We start from the raw sequence: 14,127 nt of genomic DNA, 5'->3' as shown, positions 1-14,127 counted from the left end.
TCTGGCCGGATGGGCCCTCTCCTGTCCTCCAGCCTGTTCATTTAAAAACATGCGATTTGAGATCCGAACATGGCCTTTATGTCGTGGACAAAGCAACGCTGCCAGTGTCCCTCTCCCTCTTTCATTTTCTCTCTCTCCCCTCTGTCTCCCAGGTATGAGATCCTCACTCCTAATGCCATCCCTCGCACCTTCATGGACGGCAAACAGGCCTGTGAACTTATGGTGAGTAGCATCACCCATCAACCCCTCTCTCTGTCTCTCTAATTTTTTCCTGTCACATATTACTGTTTTTCTTCTCATTTCTCCACCATGCCATTGAAGGTTAGACCTGGTGACAGTGTAACTCACCAATCCTTTGACTGTTTCCAGATCAGTGCGCTGGAGCTTGATCAGAACTTGTTCAGGGTGGGCCAGAGCAAAGTGTTCTTCCGGGCCGGGGTTCTGGCTCATCTGGAGGAGGAGCGGGACCTGAAGATCACCGACACCATCATCCGCTTCCAGAGCGCCGCCCGGGGCTACCTGGCCAGGAGGTACGGCCGGGTGTTTGTGCGCTGTGCTCCGTGTGTCTGCACTACGCTATGCTTGTATGCTGTATTCAGTGAATCTGCATTACACTGTTTGTGAACTATGTTCAGTGTGTCTACACTGTGCTGTGTTTGTACACTGTATTCCATGTATTTACACTGCACTGTGTACACTGCAATCAGCGTATCTACACTACGCTGTGTTTGTATCATTGTATCTCGACAGCACTGCGTTGTGTGTCTTTGTGCTGTGTTTGCTGTGTCTGTGAGCTGTGTGTGAGCATTTCTCTGTGTGCCGTGTTCAGTGTGTCTGTGCTACGCTGTGTTTGTATAATGCGTCCTGTGCATCTCAGTAGCACCGCATTGTGTGTCCATGCTATATATCTGCAGTGGTATGTATCCCCTGTTTGTATCCCCTGTAACGCGTGTGTTGATCCGGTTGCACTGGTCCGTGTGTGAGCGTTGCTCGGTGCACCCAGGCTGTACTGCACACTGTGTCCGTCCCTCCCAGGGCCTTCCTGAAGAAGCAGCAGCAGCTCAGCGCGTTGAGGGTGATGCAGAGAAACTGCTCAGCCTATCTCAAGCTGAGGAACTGGCAGTGGTGGAGACTCTTCACCAAGGTAACCGAGACGGAGCACTCGCTCTGAGGCCCAGAATTTTCAGCAGTCGTGACTCCATATACAGAGCTGACCTTTGAGAAAACTGAGATAAAGGGTGATAAATTGTCTCGTTTTTGTTCGCGTGAGTTTTAAGCATGAGGAGAACCACCAGTACTGAATGAATGTGTGTAATCCACCACAACATTTGAGAGCATAATCAAGATGCCTTGTTTTTATTTGAATGAACATCTCCGTTCGGAATATTCTCATTTTGCATTCTCAGTTCTGTCTGTGTTCCAGAGGGATGCCCCGATAATATTTTGATTGCATATATCGTTCTAAATAAACTTTGACATGCTAGTAGTAATAACCTCCTTTTTCTGCATGTCCTCCCTCTCTTCTTCAGAGGGAAAGGTTGTGTCAGTCAGTTGGTCATACCGCTCTGCTGTTTTCCAGGTCAAACCCCTCCTGCAGGTGACACGGCAGGATGAGGAAATCCAGGCCAGAGAGGCGGAGCTGCAGAAAGCCAAGGACAAGCTGACAAAAGTGGAGCAGGACTTCAACGAGCTGGAGAGGAAACATCAACAGGTACGGACAGTCACGCAGACAAAGCTGTGCTGCACTCTTCCTCTCCCTCGGGTACAGACTGTCATGCAAGGATAGGCTGTCACCCTCTACCTCTTGCTCAGGGACAGCTTCACATAGCTGCACCACCCTCTTCCCCTCACTCACGTACAGACTAGCACAGAGAAAGCTGCGTCACGCTATTCCTCTCGCTCACGTTCAGACTAGCACAGAGAAAGCTGCGTCACCCTCTTCCTCTCACTCACGTTCAGACTAGCACAGAGAAAGCTGCGTCACCCTCTTCCTCTCGCTCAGGTACAGACTAGCACAGAGAAAGCTGGGTCACCCTCTTCCTCTCACTCACGTTCAGACTAGCACAGAGAAAGCTGCGTCACCCTCTTCCTCTCGCTCAGGTACAGACTAGCACAGAGAAAGCTGGGTCACCCTCTTCCTCTCGCTCAGGTACAGACTAGCACAGAGAAAGCTGGGTCACCCTCTTCCTCTCGCTCAGACACACATAGAGCAGGCTCTGGCTGACTGTGTACAGGCCTCAGTGTAAGGACCAGTCTGCTAAACCTATTTTTTTCACGTACAGTTTGTTCCAACAGACCAATACATCTGTCTGTAGATAGACATCAGTCATTAAGTCTCAATCAGTTTTTTTTTTCGCAGTAGTAGCATAAGGGTTAGGTAGGTTGATTCTGGATCAATTTCTGTTGGCTGCAATTACCTGGAGCTCTTTTCTCATCCTCTTTTGATGACTCCTACCATGCCCTTTCCCCATCATTTCCCCCTTTTTCTCCCTTTATCCCTCTCTGTCCTTTTCTGTTTTTTAACTGATGAATAATACTGTTCTTGAGTTTTGTGGTTTATTGTTTTATATCAGAGGCATAAAAGTAAAATCCTCTCTCCTCCTCCTCTCCCTCCCTCCCTCTCTCCCTCTCTCAGCTGGTGGAGGAGAAGGCTGTGCTCACAGACCAGCTCCAGGCAGAGGCAGAGCTCTTTGCAGAGGCAGAGGAGATGCGGGCCAGGCTGGCCAGCCGAAAGCAGGAACTGGAGGACGTGCTGGGAGAACTGGAGGGCCGATTGGAGGAAGAGGAGGAGAGAGGCGTGCAGCTGACCAATGAGAAGAAGCGGCTGCAGCAGCACGTACAGGTAACTGGAGGAGATTGGAGGAGTGCACTGGAGTGGGGCAAGTGCATACTGTGAGAATGAGGAGTACACTAGTACACAAAATAAATAAAATATTTATTATAAATAATATAAAAATAGCTATCAATAATATTAATATAGAAATAAAACATGACCGTAAGAGAGTGTTCATACTCATGATGTGAATGTATCTTGCTTCTGTATCTCTCTTTTCCACATCCTCTACTCTCTCTTCACAATTCACGTGCTTTTCATTATTCTGTTCCCTATTCCACCTCTCCCTCTCTCCTGTCTGCACCTTGTCTCACTCTCAGGACTTGGAGGAGCAGTTGGAAGAGGAGGAGGGAGCCAGACAGCGCCTCCTGCTGGAGAAGGTCACGCTGGAGACCAAAGTGAAGAGTCTGGAGGCCGAGACGCTGACGCTCAGTGAGCAACGGGACCGCCTCAGCAAGGTACCGTGACGTCCTGTGCCTTACGGAAGACCACGTGCATTGCTCTTCTCTTTTACTGAGCCCTCCTGCACATGCTACCCTATCAGGAGAAGAAGCAGATGGAGGAGCGGCTGAGCGAGGTGACTGACCAGCTGACCGAGGAGGAGGAGAAGGTGAAGAGTCTGAACAAGCTGAAGAACAAGCAGGAGGCCGTCATCGCGGACCTGGAGGGTACAGTTTTAGCATGGCCCATGGGACGCTTCATAACATCTCTGACAGGGCCTTCAGTTAGCTCCAGCTCATAGCATATATAATACATTTTTTCTCTCCTTCTGCTTTTTTTCTGCCTCCTCTTATCTCTTTCCTCTGTTTTTCTTTTTATCTCTCCCTCTCTTAATTCAGTTTCTTTCGCTCTGTTGGAGTAAGAAATGTACTTTTGTCTCATTTGTCTTTGCAAAGCAAATACATGTCAGATAGAATAAGAACAAATCTTATGATGTCACAAGGATACAGTAGCTACAAGTAAAAGTTTACAATTGCCAAAGGCATATTTGATAAGATAAAGAACAAATAAGATAACACAGAATTAATTAACCAACGTTGAAGACAATATTTGAGACACGAAACGTTTGAGTGGGATACATTTTGTGTTTGTCGCTGTACCCTAGGCTGTAATAGGCCACGGTAAACTGGGTTGCCTAAACTGCTCCATCTCCCTCCAAAAGGAGGATAAAATTCATCTGTCTTCTGTAGGACGGGCGAGTGCATTTATTAGTGGTAATTTTGGTATCATATGCCTCTCCCTCTCTCTCTCTCTCCTCAGAGCGTCTGAAGCGGGAGGAGCAGGGCCGGCTGGAGCAGGAGAAGTGGAGGCGCAGGATGGAGGGGGAGGCCCAGGAGGCGCAGGAGCAGCTGTCTGACCTGGGGCTGCTGGTGGGGGAGCTGAGGGGAAGCCTGGCCCAGCGCGAGAAAGAGATCACCAGCATGCAGGCGCGGTGAGACACAGGAAGGGGCACAGTCATGGCAGGAAACAGAGGATACTCACTGCCCTTAACCTGCCTTTGCACATCAGGTGGTTTTTTTTCCAGCCACACACAGTACTGTTTTGGCAGAAGTTTGTGCGGTGAGTCATACTTACTTGAAAGGAAGAGCAGGATTGTGATCTCGGTCATCATTATGGTTTGTCCACTTAGAGGCCAGAGATGAGTGAATAGTGAAGAGTTTTTTGTCCCTGTCCCTCAGGCTGGAGGAGGAGGGGGCGCGGAGGACAGAGGCACAGAGGGCGCTGAGGGAGGCCATGTCCCAGGTGTCCGAGCTGAAGGAGGAGGTGGAGAACGAGCGCGGGATGAGGGAGAGAGCGGAAAAGCAGCGGAGGGACCTCGGGGAGGAGCTGGAGGCTCTGAGGACGGAACTGGAGGACACGCTGGACACCACCGCTGCGCAGCAGGAGCTAAGGTACCGCCCCGGCGGGTTGCATTTGTCCATGCTATAACGCGTCCCCGTCGACCCCCCCTACCTCCCATCCCCCCACCACATAGGCCATTACATTGCATTACATTACATTATATTACATTATTGGCATTTAGCAGGTGTTCTTATCCAGAATTACATAGGTTACAATTTTTTACAGTACAAAAACAATGTACATTACATTATTTGGTAGAGACACTTATCCAGAGTGGCTTACATAGGTTAACATGTTATCCATTTAATACAGCTGGTTATGATCTGAGGCAATTGTGGGTTAAGTACCTTGCCCAAGGGTACAGCAGCAGTGCCCCAGTGGGGAATCGAACTGGCAACCTTTCGGTTACGAGTCCCGCTCCTTAACCGCTGTGCCGCGCTGGCGCTCAGGTCCCGCAGGGAGGCGGAGCTCGGGGAGCTGCAGCGCTGCGTGGAGGAGGAGACGCGGCGGCACGAGGCCCAGCTGTCGGAGCTGCGGGTGCGGCACTGTGCCGCCATCGACTCCCTGCAGGAGCAGCTGGACAACAGCAAGAGGGTGAGGGCAGGAAAGGGGTGGGGGGGTCAAGTACATTGATTGTATTCCAGTATGGCATGATTCAGATGATTCTCCTAGCTGTCTCTGAGTGTGTGTTAAGCAGTGTCACTCATTCACTGTCAATGTGTCAGCAGTCAAAGCTCAGTCAACACACTTGACAGTCTGTTCTTTAGTATGTCATTATGGTTTGATATGGCATTGGTATGTCATGAGGCGTCTCATGTACTGTATCCCCCCCCCCAGGCACGTCAGTCACTGGAGAAGGCCAAGGCCGTGCTGGAGGAGGAGAGGGCCAGCCTGACCAACGAGCTCAAGACCCTGCAGGGAGGGAAGATGGAGAGCGAGAGGGGCAGGAAGAGGGCGGAGAGCCAGCTGCAGGAGCTCAACGCCCGCCTGGCGCAGGCCGAGCGAGAGCGGGAGGAGAGGGAGGAGAGGATGCACAAGCTGCAGGTGAGAGAGAGAGCGAGAGAGAGTCAGAGTGTGAGAGAGTGAGAGAGAGAGAGAGAGGGGGGGGGGGGGGGGGAAGAGAGGGTGCACAAGCTGCAGGTGAGAGAGAGAGAGAGAGAGAGAGGAAAGGGAAGTAGAATGTTTGTGTAGAATGTTTCCTGTTACTTACACTGTGACAATGACCGTTGTTGCTATAGTACCACATAAGTAATGTAATAAATGTTGTGTTGGGGTGGTGTTTAAACACTCCTCTTTTCATCTAATCTCTCTCTCCTCCTTTTCCCTCTGTGATTCCATCATTTTCTCCCCACAGTCAGAGATTGAGACTCTCTCTAACTCTCTGTCCGCATCCGAGTCCAAATCTCTTCGACTCAGCAAAGAAGTCAGTGGCCTGGAAAGCCAGCTACATGATGCCCAGGTAATATATTTTATATATTTCATAATGTGCTGTTATATACTGTACTATGTCTGTGTATGGAGTTGCCCATTCCATCAAATACCTTTCTCTTACCTTTTCAGGAGCTCTTGCAGGATGAGACAAGGCAGAAGCTGGCCCTGGGGTCTCGGGTTCGAGCTCTGGAGGAGGAGAAGTCCGGGTTGATGGAGAGAGTGGAGGAGGAAGAGGAGAGAGTGAAGGAGCTGAACAGGCAGATTCAGACTCACACTCAGCAGGTAGTCAGAATGACTCATCTGTCATCTCCTTTTCTGTCTCTCTGTCTTTCTCCTTGTAGTACATGGCTGACTTTCTGTCATGTCCTCATGACTGATCTCATAAATTGATACTACACAAACTAAAACCAACCCACACCCCCCTTTCTCTCTCCCTTCACCCTCTTCTGTTGTCATTGCCATCTCACCCATCTTCCCCTCTCTTTTTACCATATCACCCCATCCTCATTGCTTTTCACTGCCCTTTTATTTCTCCTTTTTCCCCACTCTCCTCTCCTCTTTCCTTTCCCTTTTTTATTCTTTAAATTCTACTTATTCCATGGAGTAGTTCCTGATGTGGATGTTATTTGACTAATAGGACCATGAGGAATGCGAAAAGCTGGCAAGTTTGACTCTGCCGTTTCTGTTTGTGCCTCCTTCCCTCCTTTGACCCCCCCCCCCCCCAGCTGGCGGAGCTGCGGCGGCAGGCGGAGGAGGTGAACGCGGCAGTGGAGGCGGGGGAGGAGAGCCGCAGGAAGCTGCAGCGGGAGCTGGAGAGCGCGGGGCAGAGGGAGCGTGCGCGGGAGGAGGAGAAGGAGCGGGTGGAGAGGCAGAGGGAGCGGCTGAGGGAGGAGATCGAGGACATGACCCTCGCGCTGCAGCGGGAGAGGCAGAACTGCACCGCCCTGGAGAAGAGGCAGAAGAAGTTCGACCAGGTAAGGGAGGGAGGGAGGAAGGGGAGAGGTGTGGGTGTGGGAGTGTCCACTGGGAGGGAGAGGTGTTGGTGTGGGAGTGTCCACTGGGAGGAAGGGGAGAGGTGTGGGTGTGGGAGAGCCCACTATGAAAAAGGACACATGGGGAGACTGACACATGGAAGGAGAGCCTAGAGCCACAGATAGACATATGCAGTCTCAGAGATGAGTATAAGTTCAGAACAGTGATACAGGGCTTGGTCGTGTGTAATGCTTACAGTGTATTGAGGCAGCATTCATGTTCTTCTCTGGTCCTTTGTCCCTCTCCCTCAGTGCCTGGCGGATGAGAAGGCCATCAGCGCGCGGCTGGCGGAGGAGAGGGACCGGGCGGAGGCGGAGAGCCGGGATAAGGAGACGCGGGCGCTGTCCCTGTCCCGGGCCCTGCAGGAGGCCACCGATCAGAAGGAGGAGCTGGAGCGCATCAACAAGCAGCTGCGTGCCGACATGGAGCAGCTGGTCAACGCTCAGGACGACGTGGGCAAGAACGTGAGTCTGTGTGTGTGTGTGTGTGTGTGTGTCTGTGTGTCTGTGTGTCTGTGTGTCTGTGTGTCTGTGTGTGTGTGTGTCTCTGTGTGTGTGTCTCTGTGTGTGTGTCTCTGTGTGTGTGTGTGACAGTGAGTGAGTGAGAGAGTGTGTGTGTGTGTGTGTGTGTGTGTGTGTGTGTGTGTGTGTGTGTGTCTGTGTGTGTGTGTGACAGTGAGTGAGTGAGAGAGTGAGAGAGTGAGAGAGTGAGTGAGAGAGTGTGTGTGTGTGTGTGTGTGTGTGTGTGTGTGTGTGTGTGTGTGTGTGAGAGAGAGAAAGAGAGTGAGAGTGAGTGTGTGTGTGTGTGTGTGTGTGTCTGTGTGTGTGTGTGACAGTGAGTGAGTGAGAGAGTGTGTGTGTGTGTGAGTGAGTGAGAGTGTGTGGGAGAGAGAGTGCGTGTGTGCGTGCCTGCATGTGTGAGAGAGAGAGAGTGTGTGTGTGTTTTTGCAGGTTTGTGTCTATGATTATGGATGTGTGTATGCATTGTGTATGCGTGTGTGTCTGTGTCCATTTGTCCACATGTGTCCATGTGTGTTTGTGTAAATGTTCATGTATGTGTTTGAGATGTTTAGTATTCCCCCATTTATGTATGTACAGTGTGCAAAGTCTTCTGTGTGGTGTCCAACACAAACTTTTCTTTTCCCTTCTTTCACCATCCTATCTGTTCTCCCCTTCTTCCCTCCGTTCTTCCACTCTTTTTCCCTCCCCTCTCCCCCCCTTGCTCCCAGGTCCATGAGCTGGAGAGGTCCCGCCGGGCCCTGGAGACTGAGGCCCAGTCCCTGCGAGCGCAGACCCAGGAGCTGGAGGAGGAGCTGGCAGAGGCGGAAAACTCCAGGCTGAGGCTCGAGGTCACTTTGCAGGCCCTGAGGGCCCAGTTCGAGAGGGAGATCAGCACCAAGGAGGAGAAAGGGGAGGAGAAGAGGAGAGCACTCAGCAAGCAGGTACAGGAGAGACTGGTGGAAGTGGAATGATGCACAGCTGATAGACCCTGACTCAGTGTTTCGTGTTACAGTGCCAACATTTTTCTCTCTCTTCCTCCCTTTCCTGTCTCCTCTCTCACTCATTCTGTTTTTTGTCCAATATCATTTCCCTCATCTTCCTCTCTTCCATCACACCCTCTACCCTCCTCCCTTTCTGGTTTGGTTTGCTTTTTCGTTTTTCTGACTTGTTCCCTTCCTTTACATGGTTTGCTCCCTTCCCAACCTCCTTCATTATCCCCCTCTCTCTTCTGCCCGCCACCCTTCCCCTGAGCACAGGTGCGAGAGCTGGAGACCCAGCTGGAGGAGGAGCGCAGCCAGCGAGCTCAGGCCCTGTCTGTCAAGAAGCAGCTGGAGGCGGAGCTCCAGGAGGCCGAAGCCCAGGTCGAGGCGGCCAATCGCGGCAGAGAGGAGGGGCTTAGACAGCTACGCAGACTCCAGGTCATTCTCCCCTGTCCATGCTACCTCATCGAAAACCGCTCATTCCATGGATCTGGGTCCGTTATTGTTACCGTAATTACTAACATGAATTTTTCATGCAACCATCAGACGCAGATGAAGGAGCTGATTCGGGAGCTGGATGAGACTAAATTGGCTCGCGACGAGGTGGTGGCCCAATCCAAAGACAGTGAGAAGCGCCTTCAGACCCTGGAGGCGGAGCTGCTGCAGCTGACTGAGGTCTGAGCCACAGCAGAGTTCTGTTATTGTCTGCCTGTATATCGCCACTGCTGTTTGTCCCTCCATTCACCTCAGTTCAGTGTTTGTTACTGCCAGTCAGTCGTCGTGTCTGTGTTCCCTTGACCCTCAGCACTTTGAGCTCTGTCTAATCTCTGCGTCCCCCTCAGGAACTGGCTGTCTCGGAGAGGCTGAGGAGACAAGCTCAGCAGGAGCGTGACGAGATGGCTGATGAAATCGTCAACAGCTCAACCGGGAAGTAGGTGTCACTCCATCCCTGTGGGGGGTGTCTTTGCCCGTACGCCGTCTCTTGTCAATCCCCGACTGCCTCTGCATCTCGCTGCATCACCGTGTCATTGTCCAGTGGTCTGTTTGTCTGTCTGTTTCCCGCTCTCTGCATGGATAGGTCTGTTTATGTCTCTCTGCACCTGTGTCTGTCTGTCTGTCTGTCTGTTTGTCTGCTTGTATCTTTCTGTCTGTATGTTTCTGCATCTCCCTGTCTGTCTGCCTGTCTGTCCGCCTGTCTGTCTATATGTCTCTCCATCTGCCTGTCTGTATCTGTCTCTCTCAGTCTGTCTGTCTTGTCTGTGTGAGGTGTGGTGCTCACCGCCCCCCACCTCACCGGGCTCTCTGCCTCCCTCAGGTCAGCGCTGTGTGAGGAGAAGCGGAGGCTGGAGGCGCGGGTGACCCAGCTGGAGGAGGAGCTGGAGGAGGAGCAGAGTAACGCTGAGCTGCTGGCGGAGCGGCAGAGAAAGACTGTCCTGCAGGTACGCCCCTACTGACACTCCCGGCATTCACTGAGTGACACAGTAACGATAATAATAATGATGATAATAATAATAATAATTAATAACCCAGACAAGCTGTCACTTGGACTCTTACATTGACCCTAAAGTTGAAACAGGCACAGGCAGATTTAGTGACTTCATGTAATTTAAAGAGTAATTAGTATAATATTGTAAGTCTTAATTAGTCACCTTTACCCCACCAGTGACATAGCTTATATAAATTATTAGTGAAGCTGTTTGTGCGGCAGTGTAGTATAGTGGTAAGGAGCAGGACTCGTAACTGAAAGGTTGCCAGATTGGTTCCCTGCTGGGGAACTGCTGTTGTAGGCTTGGGCCAAGGTACTTACCCCAGAATTGCCTCAGTAAATATCCAGCAGTATAAAATCGATAACATGTAAAAGAAATTGTAACCTATGTAAGTCTGTCTGGATAAGAAGATCTGCTAAATGCCAGTGATGTAATATAATAACGTAACATTAATACCTTTCACATTTAGTGACAGTTGCATTACGTTTATTTTTAATGGTTTAGCAGCCATTTTGTGAGCCACTGTTGAACACCTCTGCCCAGACTGCACCAGTCTTCACCCTGGTTAACCCCAACCCCCCGCCCTCTGCAGGTGGAGACCCTGACGGTGCAGCTCGCTGGGGAACGCACCCTCTCCCAGAAGAGCGAGGGGGCCCGGGAGGCGTTGGAGAGGCAGAACAAGGAGCTGAAGGCGCGCCTGGGCGAGCTGGAGGGGGCCATGCGGGGCAAACACAGGCTCAGTGTCGCCGCCCTGGAGGCCAAGATCGAGGCCATGGAGGAGCAGCTGGAGCAGGAGAGACAGTGAGTGGCTCAGACAGATGTAGGTGGTGGTGGTGGTGGTGGGGGGGGGGGGGGGGGGGGTTTAGGAAGGCATGTGACCTGGGTCTGAGATCAGGACTAAAACCATTTGTGTATTTAAGGTTGATGTTGAGGCCTGCCCACCTTTAAGACAGAGGAATACAGAACCAAGATTTGGACACAGATAATGGGAAAAATGCATTCAAAGACATTTTTATCTAAAAACTTAAATGCTTGTTTTTTCTTAGACAAATATAAATAGTGAAGCTGATAGCTGTGTATGAATTTCTTTCCAAAAAAAATATTTTTAAAATATATTTTTTGGCTACTTTGAATAATCTTAAATATAAGAGGTTTGATTTGTTTAGCACTTTTTTGGTCACTGCATTAATTCCATTTGTGTTATTTCATAGTTTTGATGCCTTTACTATTATTCTAAAATTTGGAAAATTGTAAAAATAACGAAAAACCCTTCTATGAGTAGCTGTGTCCAAACTTATGACAGGTGCTATATGTGAATGGAGCAGGGCACGCCCAGAAGACCAGGGCCAATCGGATGTGTTGTGTGTGTTGGGTTTATTCATGCCATTTACCTTTCCTTCAGGGAGCGGGCGATTGCCAACAAGCTGGTGAGAAAGACCGAGAAGAAGCTGAAGGAGGTGGTGATGCAGGCGGAGGATGAGAGGAGGCATGCCGACCAGTACAGAGAGCAGGTCAGACGGAGCGCAGTTCTTCCCACCACTCATTTCCCTCCATCTTAATCATAAAATCAGCGTTGGCCCACGGTCAGGGGGTTACGACTCTCCACCAAAATCACCATTAATCATCCCTGTATGAAATTTAATACCAGTCCTGACTCCTGTACAGAGCAGCTTTAAACCAAACTGACAGCGTTACATTGCCACTGCCAAAGTGAAGCACCACTGTACAAACCGTTCATCCCTGTGCAGAAGAACAAGATCAGCTGCGGTCAGTCAGTCAGCTAATTGACAAGACCACTGAGATAACAAACTTCACTACCTCCTATGCTGCAGTGGAGCTATTGTTAACAACTCCCTGTTTCTCTCTGGAAAAAAAGATTTTTCACTGAACATATGTATTCAAACGGTCAGTTACCGACAGGGAAAATGTTTATTTGGCTCACACTAGATCACTAGTCTTTACAAGGCTGGCATGTAAATGATTGGTTGACGCATTGTTTAGGTTTTTTCATTTAAAATGTGAACTCTCTCTGTCTCTCTGTGTCTCTGCAGCTGGATAAGTCCATGGGCCGGCTGCGGCAGCTGAAGCGGCAGCTGGAAGAGGTGGAGGAGGAGAACTCTCGCTCAAACGCCCAGCGCCGAAAACTGCAGAGGGAGCTGGAGGAGCTGACCGACAGCAGCCAGAGCATGACCAGGGAGATCACCGCTCTGCGCAGCCAGCTCAGGTAGTGCTCCGTGTGTGTGTGTGTGTGTGTATGTGTGTGTGTGTGTGTGAGAGAGAGAGAGAGAGGGAGAAAGGGTGGCCAGGAGGGAATGTGTTTGTGAGAGTGAGAGAGGTATGAGGGAGTGTGTGTGTGTGCGTGTGTGTGCGTGTGGGAGTGTGTGTGTGGGAGTGAGAAAGGGAGGGTCAGTGTGGGTGTGAGGGAGTGTGTGTGTGTGAGAGGGAGAGAGAGAGAGAGAGAGAGAGAGACTTGCTGTGAGGGATTGTGTGCAAAAATGTGTGGAAAAAGTCATTTAGATCTGTTTTATTTGCAAGTATGTATGAGGCCCATGGTATTTGCTGCGTTCGTCTGTTGCACACTTGTGTCTTTCTCGCAGTCCACATGCGATACTCGCTGTGTCTGTCAGTATGTCTGCATTACTCCATGTGTCTGATGGTGATCTGTTTTTATTATTGTCCATCTGTCTGTCCCGTGTCCCCATTCAGCATGACAGAACGGAGACCTGAAAAGTAGGTTAAGCGTGTGTGCATGTGGGTGTGTGTAGGTTTGTGTCTTTCTCTCTCCATTTACCCTTCTCACCGTTTCTGTGGTGGCTGTTCTCTGTCACACCTGTGTGAACTGCAGTGCTGTCCACACACTCCTCATAGGAAATGACTCCTATTGCATACAGACTGCTTGACCTATAAATGCTTTTTTTTTCCTCATCTAAGATAAATATAACTGCTTTTGCTATAAGAGTCATAATTCTCATGAAAATAGACCAGAATATAAATAGAATGAGTCCATAAAGCAACATGAACTACAGCTAGTTTTGGTAGTGGTAGGTAGATGTCATAGTTGAAATAATAGTCAACATAATTTCTGTGTGCAAACAAATGTATGTTTCACTTGTGAAATCTTAATGTTTTGTGATCTATTTTGTTTCCCCTCCAACTTCCCTTTTTTTCCTCGATCAATTTAATTGGTTCTCTCCCTCCCTCTTGCTGTGTTCTCTGTCCTTTCCTGACCTTAGACGCGCCCCCCTCCCTCTCTCACTTCGCTCTGCTCGTCGCCCCCTGGTGGACGACCTGTCTCTGGAAAATTCCGACTCAGAGGAGCCCCCCACCTCCCCGTCCCCATCCCCTGGACCCCCAGGAACGCCGACCCCCTCCGAACACAACCTGGGCCCCCCGCCCCCTTACAGCCTGACAGACACTGAATGAGGGCGGTTGGGGGGGGGAGTGGCGTCCACAGACAGGCTGACTGACGGACACTACAAACAGCATGCTACTGACTGGGTGGAGCCTACAGTGTATTGTTACACCACCGCAGACATTACAGAGAAATTGGGCTGGTTAAATGAAAATACTGACTGACTGGACAGGAACTTTAATCAGTTCTGCACTGAGAGAGTGGGTGAGATCTGTAATTCCAAAAGGAAAAAAAAAAAACAGTTTCCAGTGCATCTCGGGAGGCCTAATTAGATCAGCACCATCTTTATAATATCCTGCTTGAAATGACAGTACCTCAATGGGTTATTCTACCCAAGCGCTCTTTGAATTCAAAGCCATTTTTGGCAAGGCATTTTGCATGGGCTTCTAGGATAAAAACACAAGGTGTCAGAAACACAAGCAAACGCTAAAGGTAAGCGTATCTTCTAGCTATTTGTAAATATATATCTATAAATAGATAAACCCTCATTGACTGTGCTAGTATGAAACATACCATAACTGCTGTATGGTATGATATAACTAAGCTTTTCATTCATTTCTGCTTTCTCTCTCTTGCTCTTTCCCTGTAAATATCATCCTCAAGTCACCTT

At 49.9% G+C, this 14,127-nt stretch overlaps 1 protein-coding gene across 3 annotated transcripts in view; it reads left to right on the top strand.

Moving 5' to 3' along the window:
- myh14 (myosin, heavy chain 14, non-muscle) overlaps window positions 1-13,544 on the top strand; it is a 31,464-nt gene extending 17,920 nt beyond the window's left edge. For 2 of the 3 annotated variants that reach the window (XM_036539480.1, XM_036539479.1), the window contains 24 exons: window positions 153-222; window positions 370-530; window positions 1,036-1,144; window positions 1,580-1,711; window positions 2,636-2,842; window positions 3,154-3,291; window positions 3,378-3,501; window positions 4,094-4,265; window positions 4,513-4,725; window positions 5,125-5,269; window positions 5,513-5,719; window positions 6,030-6,134; window positions 6,236-6,388; window positions 6,832-7,080; window positions 7,390-7,602; window positions 8,367-8,579; window positions 8,895-9,056; window positions 9,165-9,293; window positions 9,461-9,549; window positions 9,934-10,057; window positions 10,698-10,906; window positions 11,508-11,616; window positions 12,157-12,329; window positions 13,339-13,544. In XM_036539480.1, coding sequence (XP_036395373.1) covers window positions 153-222; window positions 370-530; window positions 1,036-1,144; window positions 1,580-1,711; window positions 2,636-2,842; window positions 3,154-3,291; window positions 3,378-3,501; window positions 4,094-4,265; window positions 4,513-4,725; window positions 5,125-5,269; window positions 5,513-5,719; window positions 6,030-6,134; window positions 6,236-6,388; window positions 6,832-7,080; window positions 7,390-7,602; window positions 8,367-8,579; window positions 8,895-9,056; window positions 9,165-9,293; window positions 9,461-9,549; window positions 9,934-10,057; window positions 10,698-10,906; window positions 11,508-11,616; window positions 12,157-12,329; window positions 13,339-13,528 — 3,796 coding nt within the window. In that variant the 3' untranslated portion in view covers window positions 13,529-13,544. Of the gene's footprint in view, window positions 1-152; window positions 223-369; window positions 531-1,035; window positions 1,145-1,579; window positions 1,712-2,635; window positions 2,843-3,153; window positions 3,292-3,377; window positions 3,502-4,093; window positions 4,266-4,512; window positions 4,726-5,124; window positions 5,270-5,512; window positions 5,720-6,029; window positions 6,135-6,235; window positions 6,389-6,831; window positions 7,081-7,389; window positions 7,603-8,366; window positions 8,580-8,894; window positions 9,057-9,164; window positions 9,294-9,460; window positions 9,550-9,933; window positions 10,058-10,697; window positions 10,907-11,507; window positions 11,617-12,156; window positions 12,334-13,338 lie in introns of those variants that run through there. The other variant, XM_036539481.1, reaches the window with a different exon arrangement.
- The last annotated feature ends 583 nt before the right edge of the window (window positions 13,545-14,127 follow it).

Source organism: Megalops cyprinoides, chromosome 10 (genome assembly GCF_013368585.1).
Source record: "Megalops cyprinoides isolate fMegCyp1 chromosome 10, fMegCyp1.pri, whole genome shotgun sequence".
NCBI lineage: Eukaryota > Metazoa > Chordata > Actinopteri > Elopiformes > Megalopidae > Megalops > Megalops cyprinoides.
Note: the sequence above shows the minus strand (reverse complement) of the source record. Positions and strands in the feature narration are given on the sequence as shown.